General features: G+C 37.4%; 1 protein-coding gene across 2 annotated transcripts in view; it reads right to left on the bottom strand.

The window, feature by feature from the left end:
* Art7 (arginine methyltransferase 7) overlaps positions 1–19,991 on the bottom strand; it is a 99,154-nt gene that overhangs the window by 11,237 nt on the left and 67,926 nt on the right. For both annotated transcript variants that reach the window (XM_090383852.1, XM_090383851.1), the window contains exons 9-11: positions 13,169–13,301; positions 10,891–10,974; positions 3,550–3,687 (exon numbers count right to left, since the gene is read on the bottom strand). In XM_090383852.1, coding sequence (XP_090239978.1) covers positions 3,550–3,687; positions 10,891–10,974; positions 13,169–13,301 — 355 coding nt within the window. The remainder of the gene's footprint in view (positions 1–3,549; positions 3,688–10,890; positions 10,975–13,168; positions 13,302–19,991) is intronic.

Below are 19,991 nucleotides of genomic sequence, written 5' to 3'. Positions count from 1 at the left end.
GCCAACCATTGTATCATCTGCAAACTTAGATAGTAAGCTTGATATATCTCCGTCATTATTAATAAATAATGAAAATGGTAAGGGATCTAGGACTGAACCCTTAGGACTCTACTAATAATATTGGTCCAACACGAGCAGTACCCATTAACAACCACTATTTTCTGCCGCTAAACCATATCCATAGCAATAAATTGCCCTAATTGCTCTAATTTGTACAGCAATCTTTAATGTGTAACAATGTCAAAAGCTTTACTGGAATCTAAGTACATGATGTCAAATTTAATTTTTGCAACCATGTCCTCAGTTATTATATCATAGTAATCTCACTGGTCTAATAAGATCTCCCTTAACAAATCCATGCTGTAATTGCTTTATAATTGTATTCCTGTCAAGGTGATCTCAATACTTCTTTAACAAAACTCCATAATTTTCCCTGGAACAGAAGTTAAGCTTACAGGTTTGTAATTACTCACTTTGCCCTTTGTGAATAGGGTGGACATCTGTGCCTCTCCAATCTATAGGGACATCCCCAGAATCCGAGGATGCTCTAATAATTATGGCCAAAGGCTTGCTTATCTCTTTTGCTGCTTCTTCTAATATAACTGGATAGATTCCATCAGTCCCAGGTGCCTTATTTACTTCTAGCTTTAACAGTTTCTCTTCCTCTTTTCAGTTATCAAAAACCATTCAGCTCCCAGTTATAACTTGGCATGCTTCTAGTATTTACATCCCTAAAAACTTCTTTGCACATGAATATAGATGCATAATATTTATTCAGCTTCTTGGCAGCCCAAACAGGATCATAAATAGTTGTCATTCATATCTAGTAAACCAATGTGGTTCATTCCTTTCCTTCTGGTGTTAATATAAGCAAAGTATTCTTTGTTACATTTTTTCATATTCCTAGCCAAAAACTCTCCATAACGTGCCTTAGTCTGCCCAGCTCGATTAGTAACTTGATTAGTCTAGGTTATTCTTACTGTAAGTTTTTACATCCCCTGATAATTATATTTATCCCATGCACTTTTTTCTCTGCCACTAGTCTCATCAGTTCCCCTGACACCCATCTAAGTCTAAACCTTGAATGGTATTTCTTAGTTGGTATAAAAAGTTTAGTGGCTTCTAAGGATATGATTATATCCCTAAATTTCCATCTGCAGTTGTTAACATCTTCGACTGGTTTCACAATAGAAGCAACACAATGGTATCATAAAAAAGGATTTAAAAGCTGTCTAGAGACCATTTTAGCCACCTTTACAAAAGTAACTCCCTTTACCCTTGACAGTAGTTATATCTTTAAATACCACATTAATATATTATGATTTCTGCCAACTACTGGATCTTTTATTTAGAGATTCTTAATGCATGAAAAGTCATGCTTGATAATCATATCAAGAGTATTACTTTCTCTTGTTGCCTTTCTAACATGTTGGTGTAGAAAACATGTCATCCAGTAAATATAGAAAAGCTCTGCCGATGTGTGAGAGACGAATCCACATGTTCCAGTTAATATCTGGAAAGTTAAAATTCCCCATTATAAGACACTCTGATTTGGTGGCTCATTCTATAGCATACTCATCACACCATTTGGCCTATAACATATACTTATCTTATTTTTGTTTTCCTGGTTATGTCACAGCAAACTAACATAACACCGGCTACCCATATCAACTGGGTGCACTCTCTTGGATTCTATGTGCTTCTTAACCAAGAGCATAAATCCACCCCCTATCTAGGTGCATGGGATTAGCCCTAAGTCCCTTAACCCTGCTGTGGACAAAATGGAAGGAAAGAGTGGGGGGGGGGGTCTTTTTTGGGAAGACGGAATGAGCACATTTGACCCTGATCCAGTTCCACATGCCAAAGAAGGTAACCTAATGGCTGCAATTTCTGTGAATAATTTTTGAGCTAAGTGGCCATTCACTTAACACGAATAACACAATCTGATACAATACACATAACTCTATACTGACGTGTATCTGTATGGTACTTCACACAATACACGAATAAATAAAATAGTCCTTTTCATACAAACTGCACCTAACTTTTCAAAAATTGCACATCAACTATGTCTGTCTTCCAATATCTCTACAATATTCACATTTGATGAGTTAATATACTTTAAATTCCTCAAATTTATTTATTTTACTTTTAGCATTAGGGTACAAATGCATGTATAAATGTGGCTGTTTTTGTTCTTAGTAATCCTAACACAGCCCATATATTTGCTTGTCCCATGAAGACACCCTAGCAGGGCTTGTAATCTCCAACACATTGTCTTCCAGGACTGTTACTTGTCCCAATAGAAGCAGCACAATAATCAATTGCACCTCTGCTCGTGGATGCTGTTAAACTATTAGTCTGTGCATTCTCCCACAAACTAGCAATTTATCAACCCACCTAATGCTGTCTTGATAGTGTTAGGTTGGTTATCAAGTATTCTTACACCTCTTCTACTTATAGAAGTTTGAGAACTGATTGACAAGACTCTCATCACATACCTCCTATCATGTCTGGGCAAAATAATTCCAGATGCTCATTTTAATTCTAACTCACAGTTTTTTCTCAACATTTCCACATATCTGTTAGGTAAATTCTCAGATTGCCTACTTTTAATATCATAGTACCATTAGTAGTGTGCTGTCATCAGCATAACTTATGGATAGGATTTCCAGTGAGTGGAAGAAGGTCACTGATTAGTGGATTACTTAGAAGACAGAGAGCTACTTACCATCACCTACAGTGAGCATTCAGAGAGAAAACTGGATATCCAATTGCAAAAAGCACTTGGCAATCCATAAGATGATATCTTATGCAGATCTTTATTATTATTATTATTACCCATATGGTGCAAGGAAGCCTGAGGCTTATGCTCCACCAGCCAAAAAAAAATTTCCGAGTTACCCCTGAGAGAGAGTGTGTCAGAAACAGAAGGGAATTACCAAGAAAGAGAAGCATGGTGATATCCGGCTCAGGACCCTGGGTGTGCCAAGCCCATACTCACCAGATGTGAGCACCTGGGGTTATGCCAAACAAAATTAAAAGAGCAACTTAACCCAACTGGTTAAGTTGCTCTTTTTCAACTCTGGTATGTTTGTTTTGACACCCCCCCCCCCCTTGTATTAAGTTTTGTAATATAATGATTTGAATCCAGATAATTAAAAAATTGTTCAATTCAAATATAAAAAAAATGTCTTGTATATCAATAAGCAATAAAAATACTTATTTTTTACCTAATGATGATAATACTGTGGGAAGAAAAAGTATATGTCACAAAGTTCCTCATTTTGTTTATATGAATTTTTCAGATAAAATCGGCAAGCATCTGAAACTAAAAGGAAAAAAAATCATCCATTATTTTCCCTCTACACTTTTATTCATCATGAATAATTCACAGTAACCAGCAGTGAAATGAAATGTTCCTTTGTTAGCCGATTTGTTAGTTGATCCAGTATACACAATGCTTTTTAATGAATGTAACAAATCACAGGTTGAAAGATTGCATACTTCTCTTTTTTTTTTAAGTGAATAACAAATAGAAATAAATACCTTTTGTCCTTTTAAGTCACTCAGGATAAGATCTTCTGGCCTTTTCGTAATCACCGTTATTCTGTCAGCAAGAGAATTTGAATGAATGTAGGAATCTAAAACTCTTTTGTTCAACTGGTTGTTTTCCACTGTAAATACCTGTTAAATTTTAATGCAATGATAATGAGATTATTCAAATTATACACAAATTAAATTCTGAAATATACTTAATGACAGAAAATAAAAGTTAAGGCAAATACAGGTAGCCCTCGTTTTGCACTGGTCTGATTTGCACTGATTCACAATAGCACCGGTCACTAACCACAAGGCAATGAATATTTATTTTTGAAATTTTTTTATAAATTGAAAGTTTAAATCGTCAAACAAAATTTATCGGCATTGTACTGTACTATGTATCATGCACTGTTCATGTGATCAAGGACAATCTGAGCCAATCACAGATAATACAGCATCAGTTTTCCTAGTTCATTTCACAAATATACATGGTCTCAGTTCTAATCTCAACGATGTCCATTTCCACTTACAGTCTGCCAAACCCCATGTACTTTTTGTGACAGAATCTGTTATCAGTGGATTCAACCACTGCTCATCTCAGTTGCCCAAATTATTTGCTGTATGATTCCTTTCGCCTCAAAGGTGGTATTGGCGAATATGTCCATTCCGATTTTTTTTGGTAGTTGTTGGCGCATCGGCTTCTGTGGCCATAATGCACCTCCCAAGGTTTTTGCAGTACTTTGATCCAAGCCCGAGGCGGGATTCGAACCCGCGACCTTTGGGTTGCCAGGCAGGCACTTTACCCACCCGGCTAGCCTGGTCGGCGTCCATTCCGATATTCCCTGTCAGACTTGGTAATTTGGAATCTCCTCTTTTCGACCTTCTCTGACTTAAAATCTCTCTACCTCATTCCGTCAAATTCATCTGTTGTCTCTACCACTCTCCCAACTCCACTAATCACTTGGAACTCTTTGACTTCCTCCAGTCCAACTTTCCTAAAAGTGAGGTAATTTTCCTTGGTAATTTTAATGTTCACAACTCCAGCTGGCTTCCATTCTCTACTTATACAGACCCAGCTGATCGAGATCCTGAGGCTTTTGCAATTACTAATGACCTCACACAGATTGTTCATTTACCTTCCAGAATACCGGACAATCCTAACCAGACAGCCAACATGCTTGATCTTTTTCTCACAAACAACCCTTCCAAGTACACGGTCGAAGTGGGTGGTCTTTTAGGCACCTCAGATCACAACTTGGTGATCGTCTCTTCTCCAGTGGAGCCTTTATCTTATGGCTATTCCCAACCTTGTGTTGTTTGGTATTACAAGAATGTAAAATAGGATGACCTGCAAGATTTCTTTTCCTTGGTCGGATTACTGTTTCAAAACTTCTGATGTCAACGTTTGCTCAGATTGTGTCAGTGAAATTATTCTTGCAGGAATGGAATCCTTTATTCCACACTTCACTTTAAAATCTCATTCTTTATCTAAACCTTGGTTTTCCAATAAATGTGCTAAGGCTGTTCAAGAGAAGAACGTTGCATATTGTAATTGGCTTATTTCCATTCTTCATTTTCTGCCTACACCAAAGCTCGCAACAATTGTAAAGCACTTATTAATCAGTCCAAATTAGATTTTGAACAGGCTAAGGGTAGAAAACTTGCTTCTTGCCCTAATGGCAGCCGAGAATTCTGATTTCTTGCCAAAGCTATTGGCCACAACTTTTGCCCATCTCTGCTCCCACCTCTGTCAAAACCAGATATTTCTATTGCCACTTCAGCCAAGAATAAAGCTGACCTGCTAGCATCCCATTTTTCTTCCAACTCATGTATTAATGATCTTGGTAAAACACCTTCCACCATTCCCAATACGTTCCATTCAATGCTCCTGTGGTCTTCCGTCAAAAGGATGTCAGAAGGAATTTTTACGAATCTTGATGCTAAGAAAGCTCCAGGTCCCAATGGTATTTCTCCACTTGTTCTCAAAACCTGTGCTCCTGAACTTACTCCTATTCTTTGCCGCCTTTTTTTCACTTTCTTATTCCAAAGGTGTTTTTCCTTCTGCTTGGAAATTTGCTCATATCCAGCCAGTTCCTAAAAAGGGTGACAAATTCCTCCCATCCAATTATCGTCCCATTGCAATTACTTCTACTCTTTCTAAAGTAATGGAGAAATCAATTAACCGTCAACTCTTAAACTACCTAGAAACCTTCCATCTGATCAACGATCACAAATATGGATTCCGTCAGTGTTGATCCAATAGTTTGTTTGTTATTTGGTTTTTAGGAGCATTAGCAATTAAGGCCATATTGCTCTGAGATATGCGGTGGTCATTTCTTGACCTTTCCACATCCTCCGTATTTGGTGGTGATGGGCTCGAACCCCGGTCTAATCAAGAATCGTGTGCTACGCACTGCTGCTCCTTCCCACCTGGCTACGGAGGCGCCGTGATCCAATAGTGATATATTGACTTATGTTACCCATTTATGGACTAATTCAATGGAAAAGTTCGGTGAAACACAAGCAGTTGCTCTTGACATCGCAAAGGCTTTCGATTGTGTTTTGGCATAAAGGCCTTCTAAACAAGCTTCCATCTTATGGTTTGCCAACTGTTTTTTGTAATTGGTTATCCAGTTTTCTCTCTGACCACTCACTGAGGGTGATGATAGATGGCTCTCTATCTTCTAACTTCCCACTAATGCTGGTGTCCCCCTAAGGTTCAGTTCTTTCCCCCACTCTTTTCCTTATGTATATTAATGACCTTCTTCGACTGACTGGAAATCCTATACATAGTTTTGCCGATGATAGCACATTGCATTCCACTTTCCACTTTGTGAAACCTTGCCCTGCTCAATCAGCTTCAACTTCTTGAATGTCCACTACCAATTCCTTAAATGCCAATCTGCAAGTAATTCTCCAATGGGGCAAAGAAAAATTAGTTGATTTCAATCCTTTTAAAACTCAGTCCTGTCATATCTCGCAAAAAGGCTTCTTCTGCTCCTATACTTATCTTTCGTGACACTCCTATTTCTATGCAAAATGATATATCTCTTAGGGATTACCTTGACTTCTAATCTCTCTTGGCACAAGCCCATTACAAATATTGCATCCTCTGCATCTAAAAAACTTGGTTTTCTCTTTCACCTTTCTTCCAAACAGCTGTTCATTCTGTACAAATCACAAATCTGCCCTGCCATGGAACATTGTTCCCACATCTGGTGTGGTGCCCCCTAAACCTCTCTCAGGCTTCTAGATTCTATTCCAAAGAGGGCAGTTAGGTTAATCAATGACTCATCCCTAACAGAGTCTCTCCACTCTCTGTCTCATAGATGTGCTGTTTCTGCTGCATGCCTTTTCTACAGATACTTCCATGGGCACTGTTCTTCTGAATGGTTTCTATAATTTCCATTCCCCCCCCTCTCTCTCTTTCAAAACAGTCCAAACATGTGGCGCCAACAGCCGACATCCATTTACTATCCAACTTCAAACTCACAGAACCAACTTTTCATCTTCCTCGTTTATTCATTCAACTGCTGTGTTCTGGAACAATTTTCCTCCATATGTATTTTCTGAAAATTACAGTCTACAGAAGTTCAAGTCTAATGTCAATAAATATCTTCTTTCATCTTCTCAACCTCCAACCCAAGCACGGTACTAAGTTCTATCTGTTCTAATACCTCTCTGTGTTTGGGGTTTTCATATAAAAAAAAAAAAAAAAGTTTCGCAAATATAAAAAAACAAAAAGTTTCGATCAGAGAGTAATAGCCACCTTTAAAGCTTATTACCTATGGCAAACATTTACCGAAATGGTAAAAGCTTTAGACGAGTCCAACATTTGCATCAGAGAATATTGACGGTCGTTTGATGTCTTAAAGGGCATCAATCACGTTAATACAGCCTGGCAAGAAGTGACTGTCGATTGTCTAAATGGAGTGTGGCGTAAACCTCTCTCAGATTTAATGCATAACTTCAGAGGATTCGAGCCACAACAGAATGTTGTCGAAAACATCAGGAGGCTGGCACACGAAGCAGAGTTAGAATTTACAGTTGAAGATGTAACTGAGCTCTTCAAAAGTCATGCAGAGACTCTTTCAAATGAACACCTTGAAGCTGCAGAACTTAGCTAACAGCAGGAGGAAGAAAAAGAAGTTCCTTCTCTAAAAATTATGAAGACCAGTGATCTAAAACCGATTCTTGCAAGTGTAGAGTCCCTCATTAATGAGCTCTGTGACATTGATCACGATTGGGAGAGGAGTGCCACAGTTAAAAGGGGTGTCATATCAACCCAGACCCATTATTTTGAAATTCTTAAAGAAAGGAGTTGTTGTTGTTATTTGGTTTTTAGGAGCATTAGCAACTAAGGCCATATTGCTCCAGGATATGCAGTGGTCATTCCCTGACCTTTCCGCATCCTCCGTATTTGGTGGTGATGGGCTCGAACCCCAGTCTAATCAAGAAGCGTGTGCTACGCACTGCTGCTCCTTCCAACCTGGCTACGGAGGCGCCAAGAAAGGAGGAAGAAATCCGGGCAATCAACACTTGCTTCTTTCTTCAAAAATGGCAACCTCCTCAACCAGCGCCTTCAACAGAAGATGGTTTTTAGTTGGTTTTTCACTGTCAAAATGTTTTGTAATTTATTTTTGATTTAATATATGTAACTGTATTTATGTAGGTTAAAAATAAAACACTTTTTTTAATTAAAAAAGTTTATTTATGAATTTTAAATACCTCAGTATTACAAGGGTAGGTAAAATTTTTGGTGTCCGGAACCTAACCCTCTGATTTCCCATTAACTCCATTATACGAAGGGTTCCATTTGTGCCTGTCCCCCCATGAACCTAACCCAGGCGTAAATCAAGGTCTACCTGTACATAATTAAAATGGAGATATAAACTGCATTTAGCAAACTTTCAGTTAAGTCCTATCTGTAGTTGCTTCTCTAATCTTCATAAGGTCTATTATTTGGAGTTTTCTTCTCCTGGTACTTCACAAAGAAAATAATTTATCACCAACTTGATGTACTAATGCAATATTAAATAGATAAAGATCATAAAAAAATTTAAACGAATTTCACATTAAAATGTGTTTGGTTTCACGGAATATCGTGTTATGTAATATTGTGTCACTATATTATGTCTGTAAAAGCGTGCACTCACATACCAATTTGCACACTGTAGCAAAACCCTACCACCTGTGATTGGCTCACTCAGAGGGAAACCTTACTTCTAAGATTGGCTAAGTACAGCCAGGATATCTTACCAACTGTGTGATACCATATGCAGTGTAGTAGAAAAAGAAGAGAAGAAGACCTGGGAATAATTGTGCAGTCAGACATGAAGTTCTCCAAACAGATGAGTTGCTAGGACAGCCCATGGGTTTTGTCAATGAACACTTATTTTGCCAGCAGAGATAAGCAGGTGATTATCTCATTGTATAAGAAGTTGTTTAGGCCATACCTTAAGTACTACACAGAGGTCTGGAAGCCTTATTTTAGGAAGGATGTGGATCAGATGGAATGGATGTAGAGAACGGCAATGACATTAGTAAAGAGAACAAACAAAATTTCCAAATGTCGCAAACTGTGACATTTGGAAACAAGGCACCACCTGCAAGGGACTGAGGTGTTTAAGGCTTTGAATGGATTGAGTAAGCTGATGGCATCCTTACTCTTGCTCAGACAATACATGAGGCATATAAATTTAAACTGAGGAAGGATGTTAAATGTGAGGAAATTTATTTTCAACCAGCAGGTAGTTGACTGTTGGAACAAATTTTCATTCGGTGTTGTGGAAGTTGGAAATGGGTAGTTTGAATAAATTTAAGGTACATGCTACATCTAATGCAATACACAGTTTAAAAAAAAAATACTTTTTTAATTAAAAATATTTTTTTGTTACATGATTTCTTAAATATTTTAAGGTTATGAAATCAGTATAATTTTTCTGTTACTTTAAATTAAAGTAATTAATTTTAAATTACGAATACAGTAGTAATCTTACTCTATAAAATTATCAGATGTCAGCACAGATGGCACGAGACTGTAACAAGACAAGACCTAATACATATAAGAAGTTGCCTTGCATGCACAAAAGTGCGCACACAGTGCGCATGCGCATGTGTGTGTGTTTTGTACATCTAGAGGTAGTTATGTTATCTCTTCATCATTTCAATACTAGTTAAACATCATTTTTATAGTTATTCTACTGTTAAATATCTAGTACATATAAGAAGTTGTCTTGCATGCGTGTTTGTTTTGTAGATCTAGAGGTAGTTATGTTATCTCTTTATCATTTCAATACCAGTTCAACACCATTTTAATAGTTATTCCACTGTTAAATATCCTTATGTTTATTAAAGGATAAACATGCAGGAAAACTTGTAATATAAATATGATAATCACTACAAAAGTAATGTCTCATGATATTTTTAATGTTACATTTTATAGTTTTATTACTTTTATACTGTATACATATATTGTCTAGGAACATGCTTACTTTTCTATATAGTCACAATCGTGCTCAAATTCCTTGCACCATCTCATAAGAGAAGGCTGTAAGCATGCATGGCACAATCTTGTCCTTTGCATAAACCCAATGCTTCACCAGTATTTGGTTGGAGTGCGTTAACCTTTTGTAATGCACTTGGCCCAGTGGATAACATAGGTCTACAGCAACATTCCCTTTTATCTTCTGTAGTCACTTATGGACACTTCCAATAGTCTACTCACGCACCAAGAATTTATTAATAGCCTATTCATGAAAGCAGCCATATTAGATGACAATACCAAATGTGGAAAGATGTCTTTAGAAAAAAAAAAAAAAAAATGAAGAACATTTGTTCTGAAACAATGTATATATAACACTTCACTGCACAGCTAAAAATTTTTAAGTTTAATTTTTGTATTTGTATTTATGGTTAATTACATTCTTATTTTCTACATTTTTGCCCTTTCCAAGCTTTTAAAAATTTCAACAAAAGCAGTGTAGTGACATCCTCATGATCTGCCATGTCTATAATATTCCATATTTAGATTAAATTTTTTTCCTGTAATTTCAAAACTGTGTATTGATTTATATGATTCTTGGAGGTACATATATTACGTTGATTTTCTTTGCCACCTATCACAGAGACAAGTTGCTATACTAACAGCTTGCAGCAGTGGTCACAAAAGTGACTAGTCAACAGAGGCGACTAGTCACTTTTGTGACCCAAATTTTCATGTTTTTCCACTTGAAAATTAAGTAAATCCAGAGAGAAAAAAAAAAAAAAAAAAAAACAACCCAGATAATCAAGATTATACAATACTCTGTTTTTCAAGTTAAAAGTTTATAGAAAAATAAAAATTACCTCTTTGATTCCCAATTTTGCAGCTAATAAAGATAAAAAGTTTCCATCTCCCAAACAAAGGCAAACAGAATCAGGACTGATAACCTAATTTAAATAAATCATAACAGTAATTAATTGCTGATATGTAAAAGATACTAAATTCCTATTATAGATGGTCAAAAGTTTGAGAGAGAAATGCATTAAAGATTCTTTTACAAAGTTGTTATTTATTACAATATGCACATAGTAGCCAAGGGATATTATTTTATTATTATTATATTTTTTATTTCTAATATGCAACCTTGATATGAACTGGTGCTTTTTGTAGCAGATATTATTCTGCTAAGTAAAGCAGAATCTGCTTTTGTTGACAAATACATGCATCCCTTGTGGTAAAGTCAGTAGTACCCACTGTGTATTCTGTCATCAGTGTTGAAAAGCATACTGTCTTTTCAACACAGTACCTCTAAAAAACGCAATTGAGATTGGTTTTGCAATGCAAAAAATACTGTGTACATAAACAGAAATTATAACACATGCTCAATTTCTTGCAAGCAGTGTCCACTATTTAAATTAGTTATTAATACAGTAAACCTGTTTAATTTGAAGTTCAAGGGACCAAAATATGTCCATTTTGATTTATTTAATCAAGAGAAATCTGTAAAGTTTGATACTGTTAACATGTAAAGAATATTCACAATTCTCATTTAAATGTTAAAAATCTTTTAGCTTTGTTGTGGTAATGTTTGAGAATAGACTATAATGCAATCATTTAATCAATATAAAAAAGTTATTGTGGATTGGTATTGGTATCGGTATTTTTGGGTACAAGGGCAACTAGGGCCAAGATGTGCCTGTTCCTATGACATATTTTTATATAAAATTTCGTTCCAGTTTTTAATCATAGAAAATCATATATTTGTATCTGCTTAAGAAAGGTAAATAGTTCATTTAAATTTGCATTGTTTCCAATAATATGGGCAAGTGATAGAGGCTCTTTCAGTTGTGAGAGTGAAGGGAAACTATTCCTTCGGAAATAGGAATACTGCTTACAATCTAAGAGTATATGCTTGACAGTAAGTGGTAAAGCACAATGAGTGCATTGAGGTGGGACATCCTTCTTGAGTAGATATATATGGCTAGAATCTGTTCTCATATTATGTTAAAAACAGCTTTTGGAAAAGATAAGTTGTTCAAAAACTTTTCAGTGGTTTGCAAAGTTTAGAGAGGGTGAATTGTCCATCAGAGAAGATCCTTGCTCTGGCCACTGTTCAATTTCAAAAACCAATGACTCAATCACTTGTGTGTTCATAATATGATCAGGAGTGAATAGATCTGATCAACTTAACATATAGTTAAACAGCTGACTGACATTTCATTATTCATTAAGTTGCTAGTGAAATTGGTATTTTAAGAAACAACAATTTAGCAAATGGGACATGCAACCAATTTTAACACATGATTTAGGAATGCAAAGTGTTTCAGCCAAGTCTGTGCCTGCATCCTCACTGCTGATTGCAGACTAGCAAGCTCTCACATGTCAGAATTGTCATCAGTGTGTTGCTGATAACCCATACTTTGTTTCTTCTATCATTATTGGCAATGAATCATGGGTTATTATGTATAATTGTACATGGTTATGATCCAAAAACAAAGGCCCAGTTCTCTCAATGGAAAAGTTTCTTCTCAAGTCCTAAAAAAAAAAAAAAAGCACAACAATTTCTATTAAATGCTTATCGTATTTTGTAATTCAGAGGGCTTTGTTCATGATGAATTCGTCCCATATTATGAAACAGTTCTATGGTAGTTGAGCAATGCTGTTCAGAGAAATTGGCCAAAAAGTAAGGCCACATCGCCACATCAGGGAATTGGTGCTTCCAGCATGCTCCTGCACACTTCTTGCTGTCCATTCTATAATTTCTTGCAAAGAACTATGTCACTTTGGTCCCCCTCCCGTATCTGCAATGCCTACTAGATTTAGCTCTTTTGATTTTTTTTCCCTCCCAAGCTTAAAGTTAACTTGAAAAGTCACAGATTTGCAATGATTGAAGAAATTATTCTGAATGCAACACAAGAACTATTGGCAATTGCTAAAGAAGCCTATCAGGAATGCTTCCAGAAGTTGCAGAAGCATTGGAACCAGTGTACACACTGTAAAAATAGCAAGTATGATAGCACAAAGTTTATTCTTCATGACAATGTGACATTTTTCAAACCATGCTCAAAGAGAATCAATAATAAGCATAATCAATTATATATTAAATGTAGCAGTTTCAGCATGACTCAGAAATTTCATTACCTTTTTTAAAGCCTCCAGGTACTTTTTATTTCTCACTGGATCATTTAACATGCCAAGACGTGTACGACTACAAGCAACATGTGCACCACAAGTACATATAGGACGGGGTATGATCTCATCAACCTCATCTTTACTACAATGAAATTGAAAAAGCAATTAGTTTAAAATTTTCATTAAAACAGTAACCTTACATACTACAAGTACTTTTTATTATGTATATTAAAAAGTTAGGGAAGAAATCCAATAAACTTTTTATGGTCTAGAAAGGGCATCTTTACATGCAGGAACAAAATCATGATAATTATCATAATTTTATGATGAGCACTATTTGATAAATTTTTAGCTGCCAAAAGAAATGACAGAACTAGGCATTAAATGGATAGCAGACAAGGTCAACCCACCCCCAAACATCCAAACATTTTACAATGCGTAAGCTGCTATTTAGCTAAGCTTATCAATATAGCATTCTCTTGTTTCATTAAATATTCAGTATATAAATTATTTATTTAAAGAAATTGAAAAGCAACATAACCAGATAATGCAGACAAGCTTATTTTGGAATATCATGAGAGCCACTCTATACCTACAAGCAAAATTTTACCAAACACCAATCATTTGCATGCAAGAAACAGCAACCACAAGAGAAAAAAATTCCTGTTAATAAACCTTTCCGTTATAGGCATCTAATAAATTGAAAAAATGCCAAATGTTTATACACCAACAATGAAAGTTTAGCTGAACTTAAAAGTATTAACACTAAGGTGTCACAAAAAAAAAAAAAAAAAAAAAAAAAAAAAATGCAGCAATGATCAAAATTTATTTTGATCATTGTGTGTGTGTTTTTTAAAAGTTTTAGCTAAGCTTATCCCCTTATCATAGCAGAGGCAGGTAGTCCCATCCCATTATGTAATATATACATAACTGTATATACACTGATGAGCCAAAACATTATGACCAGCGAGTCGGTATGCAAATCAAAGCAACTGCAGGTGAACTACGGCACGTGTGCAGTTCAGGACATGGTATAAAAAACACCTGATACTGAGCTCCGTTAATCAGTGTTACTCTTGTTCTTCAGATGGGAAAGGCAGCGGACTTAAGTGAGTTTGACAAAGGCCAAATTGTAATGGTCAGATGACTGGGTCAGAGCATATCCGAAATGGCACAGCTGGTGAGATGCTCATGGTCTGCCGCGGTTAGTACCTAGGCAAGGTGTTGGACAGCTCATTAATGCTCGAGGTGAGCGAAGGCTCTCCCAGATGGTACATGGCAACAGAAGGGCAACTGTGGCACAACTTGCCGGTAATTGGAATGCTGGTGATGGGAGTAATGTGTCACAACACACAATACATCAAACCCTGCTGAAAATGGGGCTGCATAGCCGCAGGCTGTTCCAAGTGTCCATGCTAACCACAGTTCGCCGGTGACAGCACCTACAATGGGCACACAAGCATCGAAACTGGACCTTGAGTGATTGGAAGAAGGTTGTCTGGTTCGATGAATCAGATTTCCTGTTGCACCATGTAGACGGCTGGGTATGTGTGCGACATTTACCTAGGGAAGTATTGGCACCTGGATGCACCGTGGGACGAAAACAAGCCAGTGGCAGCAGTGTCATGCTTTGGGTGATGTTCTGCTGGGATACCCTGGGTCCAGTCATCATGTGCTGGGCACTCTAAACATCATTGCTGACCAGATACACCCTTTCATGGCAACAGTCTTCCCCTCTGGTGGTGCCGTCTTTCAGCAGGATAATGCGCCATGCCACACCGCCCGGATTGTTTGAGACTGGTTTGCGGAACGTGAGGAAGACTTCCTGGTATTTCCCTGGCCTCCAAATTTCCCAGACATCAATCTCATCGAGCATTTGTGGTTTGTGTTGGAACTGCAACTTCAATCTGTGGCGTCTCAACCACAGATCTTACAGGAGTTAAAGGATCTGCTGGTTACGTGTTGGTACCAAATACCACAAGACACATTTAGAAATCTTGTAGCATCCATACCTCACTGGATACAAGCTGTTTTGGCTGCACGTGGAGGACCAACATCATATTAGATAGGTGGTCATAATGTTTTGGCTCATCGGTGTATTACATCACTAATGATATTTAGTTCTTTCCTACTTTTATATTCCTATCTCAGCTCTACCACCTTCTAGTTTTCTTCCATATAATGACAGATCATATTCAGTTGTATAATTAAGTCTTTTTTTTTTTTTTTTTTTGTTGTCCATATCCAAGCACTTCCACTTGTATTCATTCCATCTATACTTGATTTATTTTTATTTTTTTTAATGATGAACCCAAACATGAACGGTATAAGAACCTCTAGTGCTTTAGTACTGTGTAGGGTTGAGAAGATAGAAGACACTTACTGAGCTGGAATTGAATTTCTGCAGAATGTAATTTTTAGGAAATACATATGAAGGAAAGTTGTTGCAAAGAACAGAAGTAGAAGGGATAAACAAACTTACTGAACTATAGAACAGTTAGTTCAGTAAGTTAGCAGTTGAAATGTTGTTGAATGGTTGTTGGTTCAGCCTGGTCTGAAAGAAAAAGATAAAATTAGAGATGCTAATTCAGAAGAACTATGCCCATGAAAATATCTACACAACAGGCATGCAGCAGAAATGAACTTCTATGTGATAGGAGTGGAGAACTGTAAGTGAGGAATCATTAATTAATCTTATTATTCTCTTCTGGAGAGAGTCTAGGAGTTATATTTAATATTCCTATATCTGTCTGCTTGGACTCTGTCATCTTGGGGCCAAATTCTCAAAAGGTGAGTTTCATAAACTTCAGTGATGTCAGTATATAATTTGGGCTATACCTTTCACTAAAGGGACTGAGGTCGAGGATTTCCTGTGCGGACGTGCCTTTCTGCCGTTCTTGGAATAGAGAAGTTTTTTCTGGTTTATTTTCTGCTTTATTAGTTTAAATTGACATATTAACTTATTTCTAGAGTAGCTTTATATTCCTATTTACGGTACTTAAAGTTAAAATAACTTAGATAGAGATTTTGTAGGTATTACTTAGTATCGGAAAGGGTATCAAATCCACGTGTTTACCGTTCATAAACGGCCGCCATTGCTACGTGAAAATTAATCAGTAAAATCTATTAATCTTGTCGAACTTCATTGGTAATTAAATTGTAATTTTAACTATACATATAACCACTTAGGTTACGGAACATAAATAATTAGTAAATATAAATAATTAATACATAACTTGATACAGAAGTTATATAAAGGGATTTCGTAGATAACACTCGTTACTGAAGCGCGATACAGCATATCCGGAATTCGATAGCATTAGCTTTGTATAGTATAGTGCATAATATAATATTGTCAATTAATCAGTACATCTATTAATATTGTTAAACTTCATTGTCAATTAAATTGTACTTTTAACTATATATATATAACGACTTAGAGTACAAACGTAGCAAATAATTAATACATACTTGATACGGAAGTTATATAAAGGGAACTCGTAGATAACACTCGATACCGAAAAATAAATATAGCGTATAACTGTGTTAAGATACAAGTTTAAGGTTTTAATTTTGTTCTGAAATTGTAATTTTATTGACATTTAAATCGAAATCATGACTCTGACCAGAGCAGCAAAGCAAAAGGCTCAAGCTAATGGGAGTGCTGTGACTCAGGGGAGAACTGAGGGGGGCGGTTGCCCCCTGAATCACGGCCTTTTAAGATGCACTGTTTGCTTGATGTTTGCGGAGCAATCGGGTACGGGACATGATACTGCCATGGGGGATGTCTTTGTGTGTGCACGATGCAAGGAGTGCAAGGAAATTAGGCGACAACTCGGCGTTGTTATGGGCCTATATGAGACCTTGAAGGACAGGGTGGATGCCCTCGAAGGAAATAAATTGAGGGGCCCATCAAGCTCTCAGCTGCCCACATCAACACCAGAGCTTGGACTTGGTCATCTTGCAACACAGAGGCAGCCCCCAAGGCAGAATGCGCTGGTCCAACAGGAACTAGTAGTTGTTGGTGACTCAATTGTCAGGGAAACGGGGAACATGCTTTGTAAAAAGGATAGGTGGAACAGGACCAGGGTATGTCTGCCAGGGGCAAAGGTTGATGACGTTGTAGAGCAGATATCATCTTTTAAGGGCACAAAAGGTGATATAGTTGTACACGTTGGCACTAATGATATTAAGAGTAGGAGACCAGCGGAATTACTTAACAAGTACAGGTCACTGTTGAAAAAAAGCCGTGAAGTAGGGTTGAATTTGAAAGTGTCTGCAATTCTGCCCAGACACGATAGGAGGGAGTATATGATGAGAGCCTTGTCGATCAATTCGGCCCTGGAAAGATTGTGCAAGGCTGAAGGGGTAGAATTTTTTTCAGCCTGGACTGTACTTGTTAACAGGAGAGATTGCTTCTACAGGGATGGGATACACTTAAATAGAAAGGGTGCAAGAATATTTGCTGATGCTATCGAGGCAGTGTTAGGTGGGTCGGAAAACTGCTAGCTTGGGGGGAGACAAAGACTAATGGATTAACAGTAGCCACGGGCAGAGGTGAAAGAGATTCTTGCACTGCTTCTATTGGAATGAGCAGAAGCCTGAAAAACAAGATGCAGAATATTTCAGAGACTGCTGGAAGTCATTGCGGTACAAGTAAACACATGCGTTGTGTTAGGGTAGCTAAGAATAGAAACAGGTGCATGTATACTTGCGTGTACACTAATGCTAGGAGTTTAGTAAATAAATTTGATGAATTTGAGGTATTACTCAAAACATCAAAGGCAGATATTGTTGGGATATCAGAGACGTGGTGTCACACAGATATAAGGAATGCAGAACTGGAATTTGGGGAGTACAACGTCTACAGAAAGGATAGACAGGATAGGAAGGGAGGAGGGGTTATGCTATTAGTTAAAAAACACATAAAATCCAAGGAAGTGAAGCCAGTTGACATCGCTGGACAGTGCAGTGTTGAGTCAGTTTGGTGTGACATAAGCATAGGTAAATCAAAATTGAGAGTAGGAGTGTGCTATAGGCCTAATGACTCTGATGAGTATAATAAGATACTGTACAGGGAAATAGAGTGGGCCAGTAAATCAGAGAGTCTTATAATGGGGGATTTTAATTTCCCAGATATTGACTGGAATTTGTGGGTTGGTCACTCACACACTAGCAAGGCTTTTGTGGATTTATTGGATGATTGTTTTCTACATCAGCATGTTTGGGAGGCAACTAGAGGGAGTAATACTCTTGATCTGATTATCAGTAGTGATTCTTCGTGCATTAGGAATCTGCAGATAAATGAACCACTGGGTGGCAGTGATCACAGTGTGCTGAAGTGGGATTTACTCAAGGAGGTAACTACCATCAGAGGTAAAGGGAAGGGTTTTTGCTTTCGTAAAGGAGACTATGCTGGTCTGAGACAGTATTTAAATTCTATACAGTGGGACCAACTGATGATGTTACCAACAGCAAATTCAAAATGGGAAGCATTCAAGGAACTAATCTTGGAAGCTACCAGGCTTTACATACCAACCAAGAAATATTGTTCAAGGTTCAGGCCTAAATGGTTGTCAGATGAACTAATGAGACATATGGCAGAGAAGAAAAATGCATGGGATACATACAAATTAATGGGTGACGTGGAAGCCTATGATAGATATAAGTTGGTCTGTAACCAAGTCACAAAGGAGATTAGGCAGGCAAAGGCAGATTATGAGAAATCCTTGGCAAAGGATGCAAAGAAAAACAGAAAAGAGTTCTTTACCTATTTAAACTCAAGAAGGAAAGGGATGAATCAGATTGGTCCACTGGATGTTGATGGTTCAACAGTTGAGGATCCAGCTCAGGTGGCTAACAATCTAAACGAGTATTTTGCATCTACATTCACACATGAGGAGTTATTCAGGAAGGGGAATGTCGTAGGTGAAGTAAACATTGGCAGTGAGCTAGATGATTTTCTAATAACTGAGAGGAAAGTGGAGGAGAAATTGTTGAGGATAAACATAAAAAAGGCACCCGGGGTGGATGGGATCTATCCAGTTATATTAAAGGAGGCAGCAAAGGAAGTAAGCAAACCCCTAGCCTAATTATGAGAGCTTCTTTGGACTCAGGGGAGGTACCCATGGACTGGAGATGTGCAAATGTAACCCCAATTCACAAAGGAGGATCAAAGGCTGACACAAGTAATTATAGACCTGTTAGTTTAACTTCGGTTCCAGGAAAATTAATGGAGGCACTGGTTAAAGAAGCACTGCAGGATCATCTGGTATTCAGTTATAGCTCAGACACAGCATGGGTTTGTTAAGGGCAGGTCTTGTCTGACCAATTTGATTGGATACTATGATGTAGTCACAAAAGAACTGGATGCAGGGAATAACTTTGATATTATATATTTGGATCTTAGAAAGGCTTTTGATACTGTTGCACATGGAAGACTGCTGCACAAATTGGAGAAGTGTGGCATTCGAGGCAAATTGCTGCTATGGATAAAGGGATGGTTGAGTGGCAGAAGACAGAGAGTGGTAATCAATGGACACTGCTCAACGTGGACTAATGTTATTAGTGGAGTTCCTCAGGGTTCAGTGTTGGGTCCATTGTTGTTTTCTGTATTTATAAATGATATTGACGATGGTGTATCAGGCTTAATGTCCAAGTTTGCAGACGATACAAAGGTTGGCAGGGTTGTTAAGGACACTACTGATACTATGCTGCTGCAACAGGATCTGGAAAGGTTGAGCAGATGGGCTGAGAGGTGGCAAATGAAGTTTAACATTGACAAATGTAAAGTACTACATATGGGAAACAGTAACCCCAGATCAACGTATCA

Source organism: Mastigoproctus giganteus, chromosome 10, assembly GCF_048544385.1.
Source record: "Mastigoproctus giganteus isolate SK-2022 chromosome 10, ASM4854438v1, whole genome shotgun sequence".
NCBI classification, from domain to species: Eukaryota; Metazoa; Arthropoda; class Arachnida; order Uropygi; family Thelyphonidae; genus Mastigoproctus; species Mastigoproctus giganteus.
This window is presented reverse-complemented; position numbering and strand designations above follow the sequence as displayed.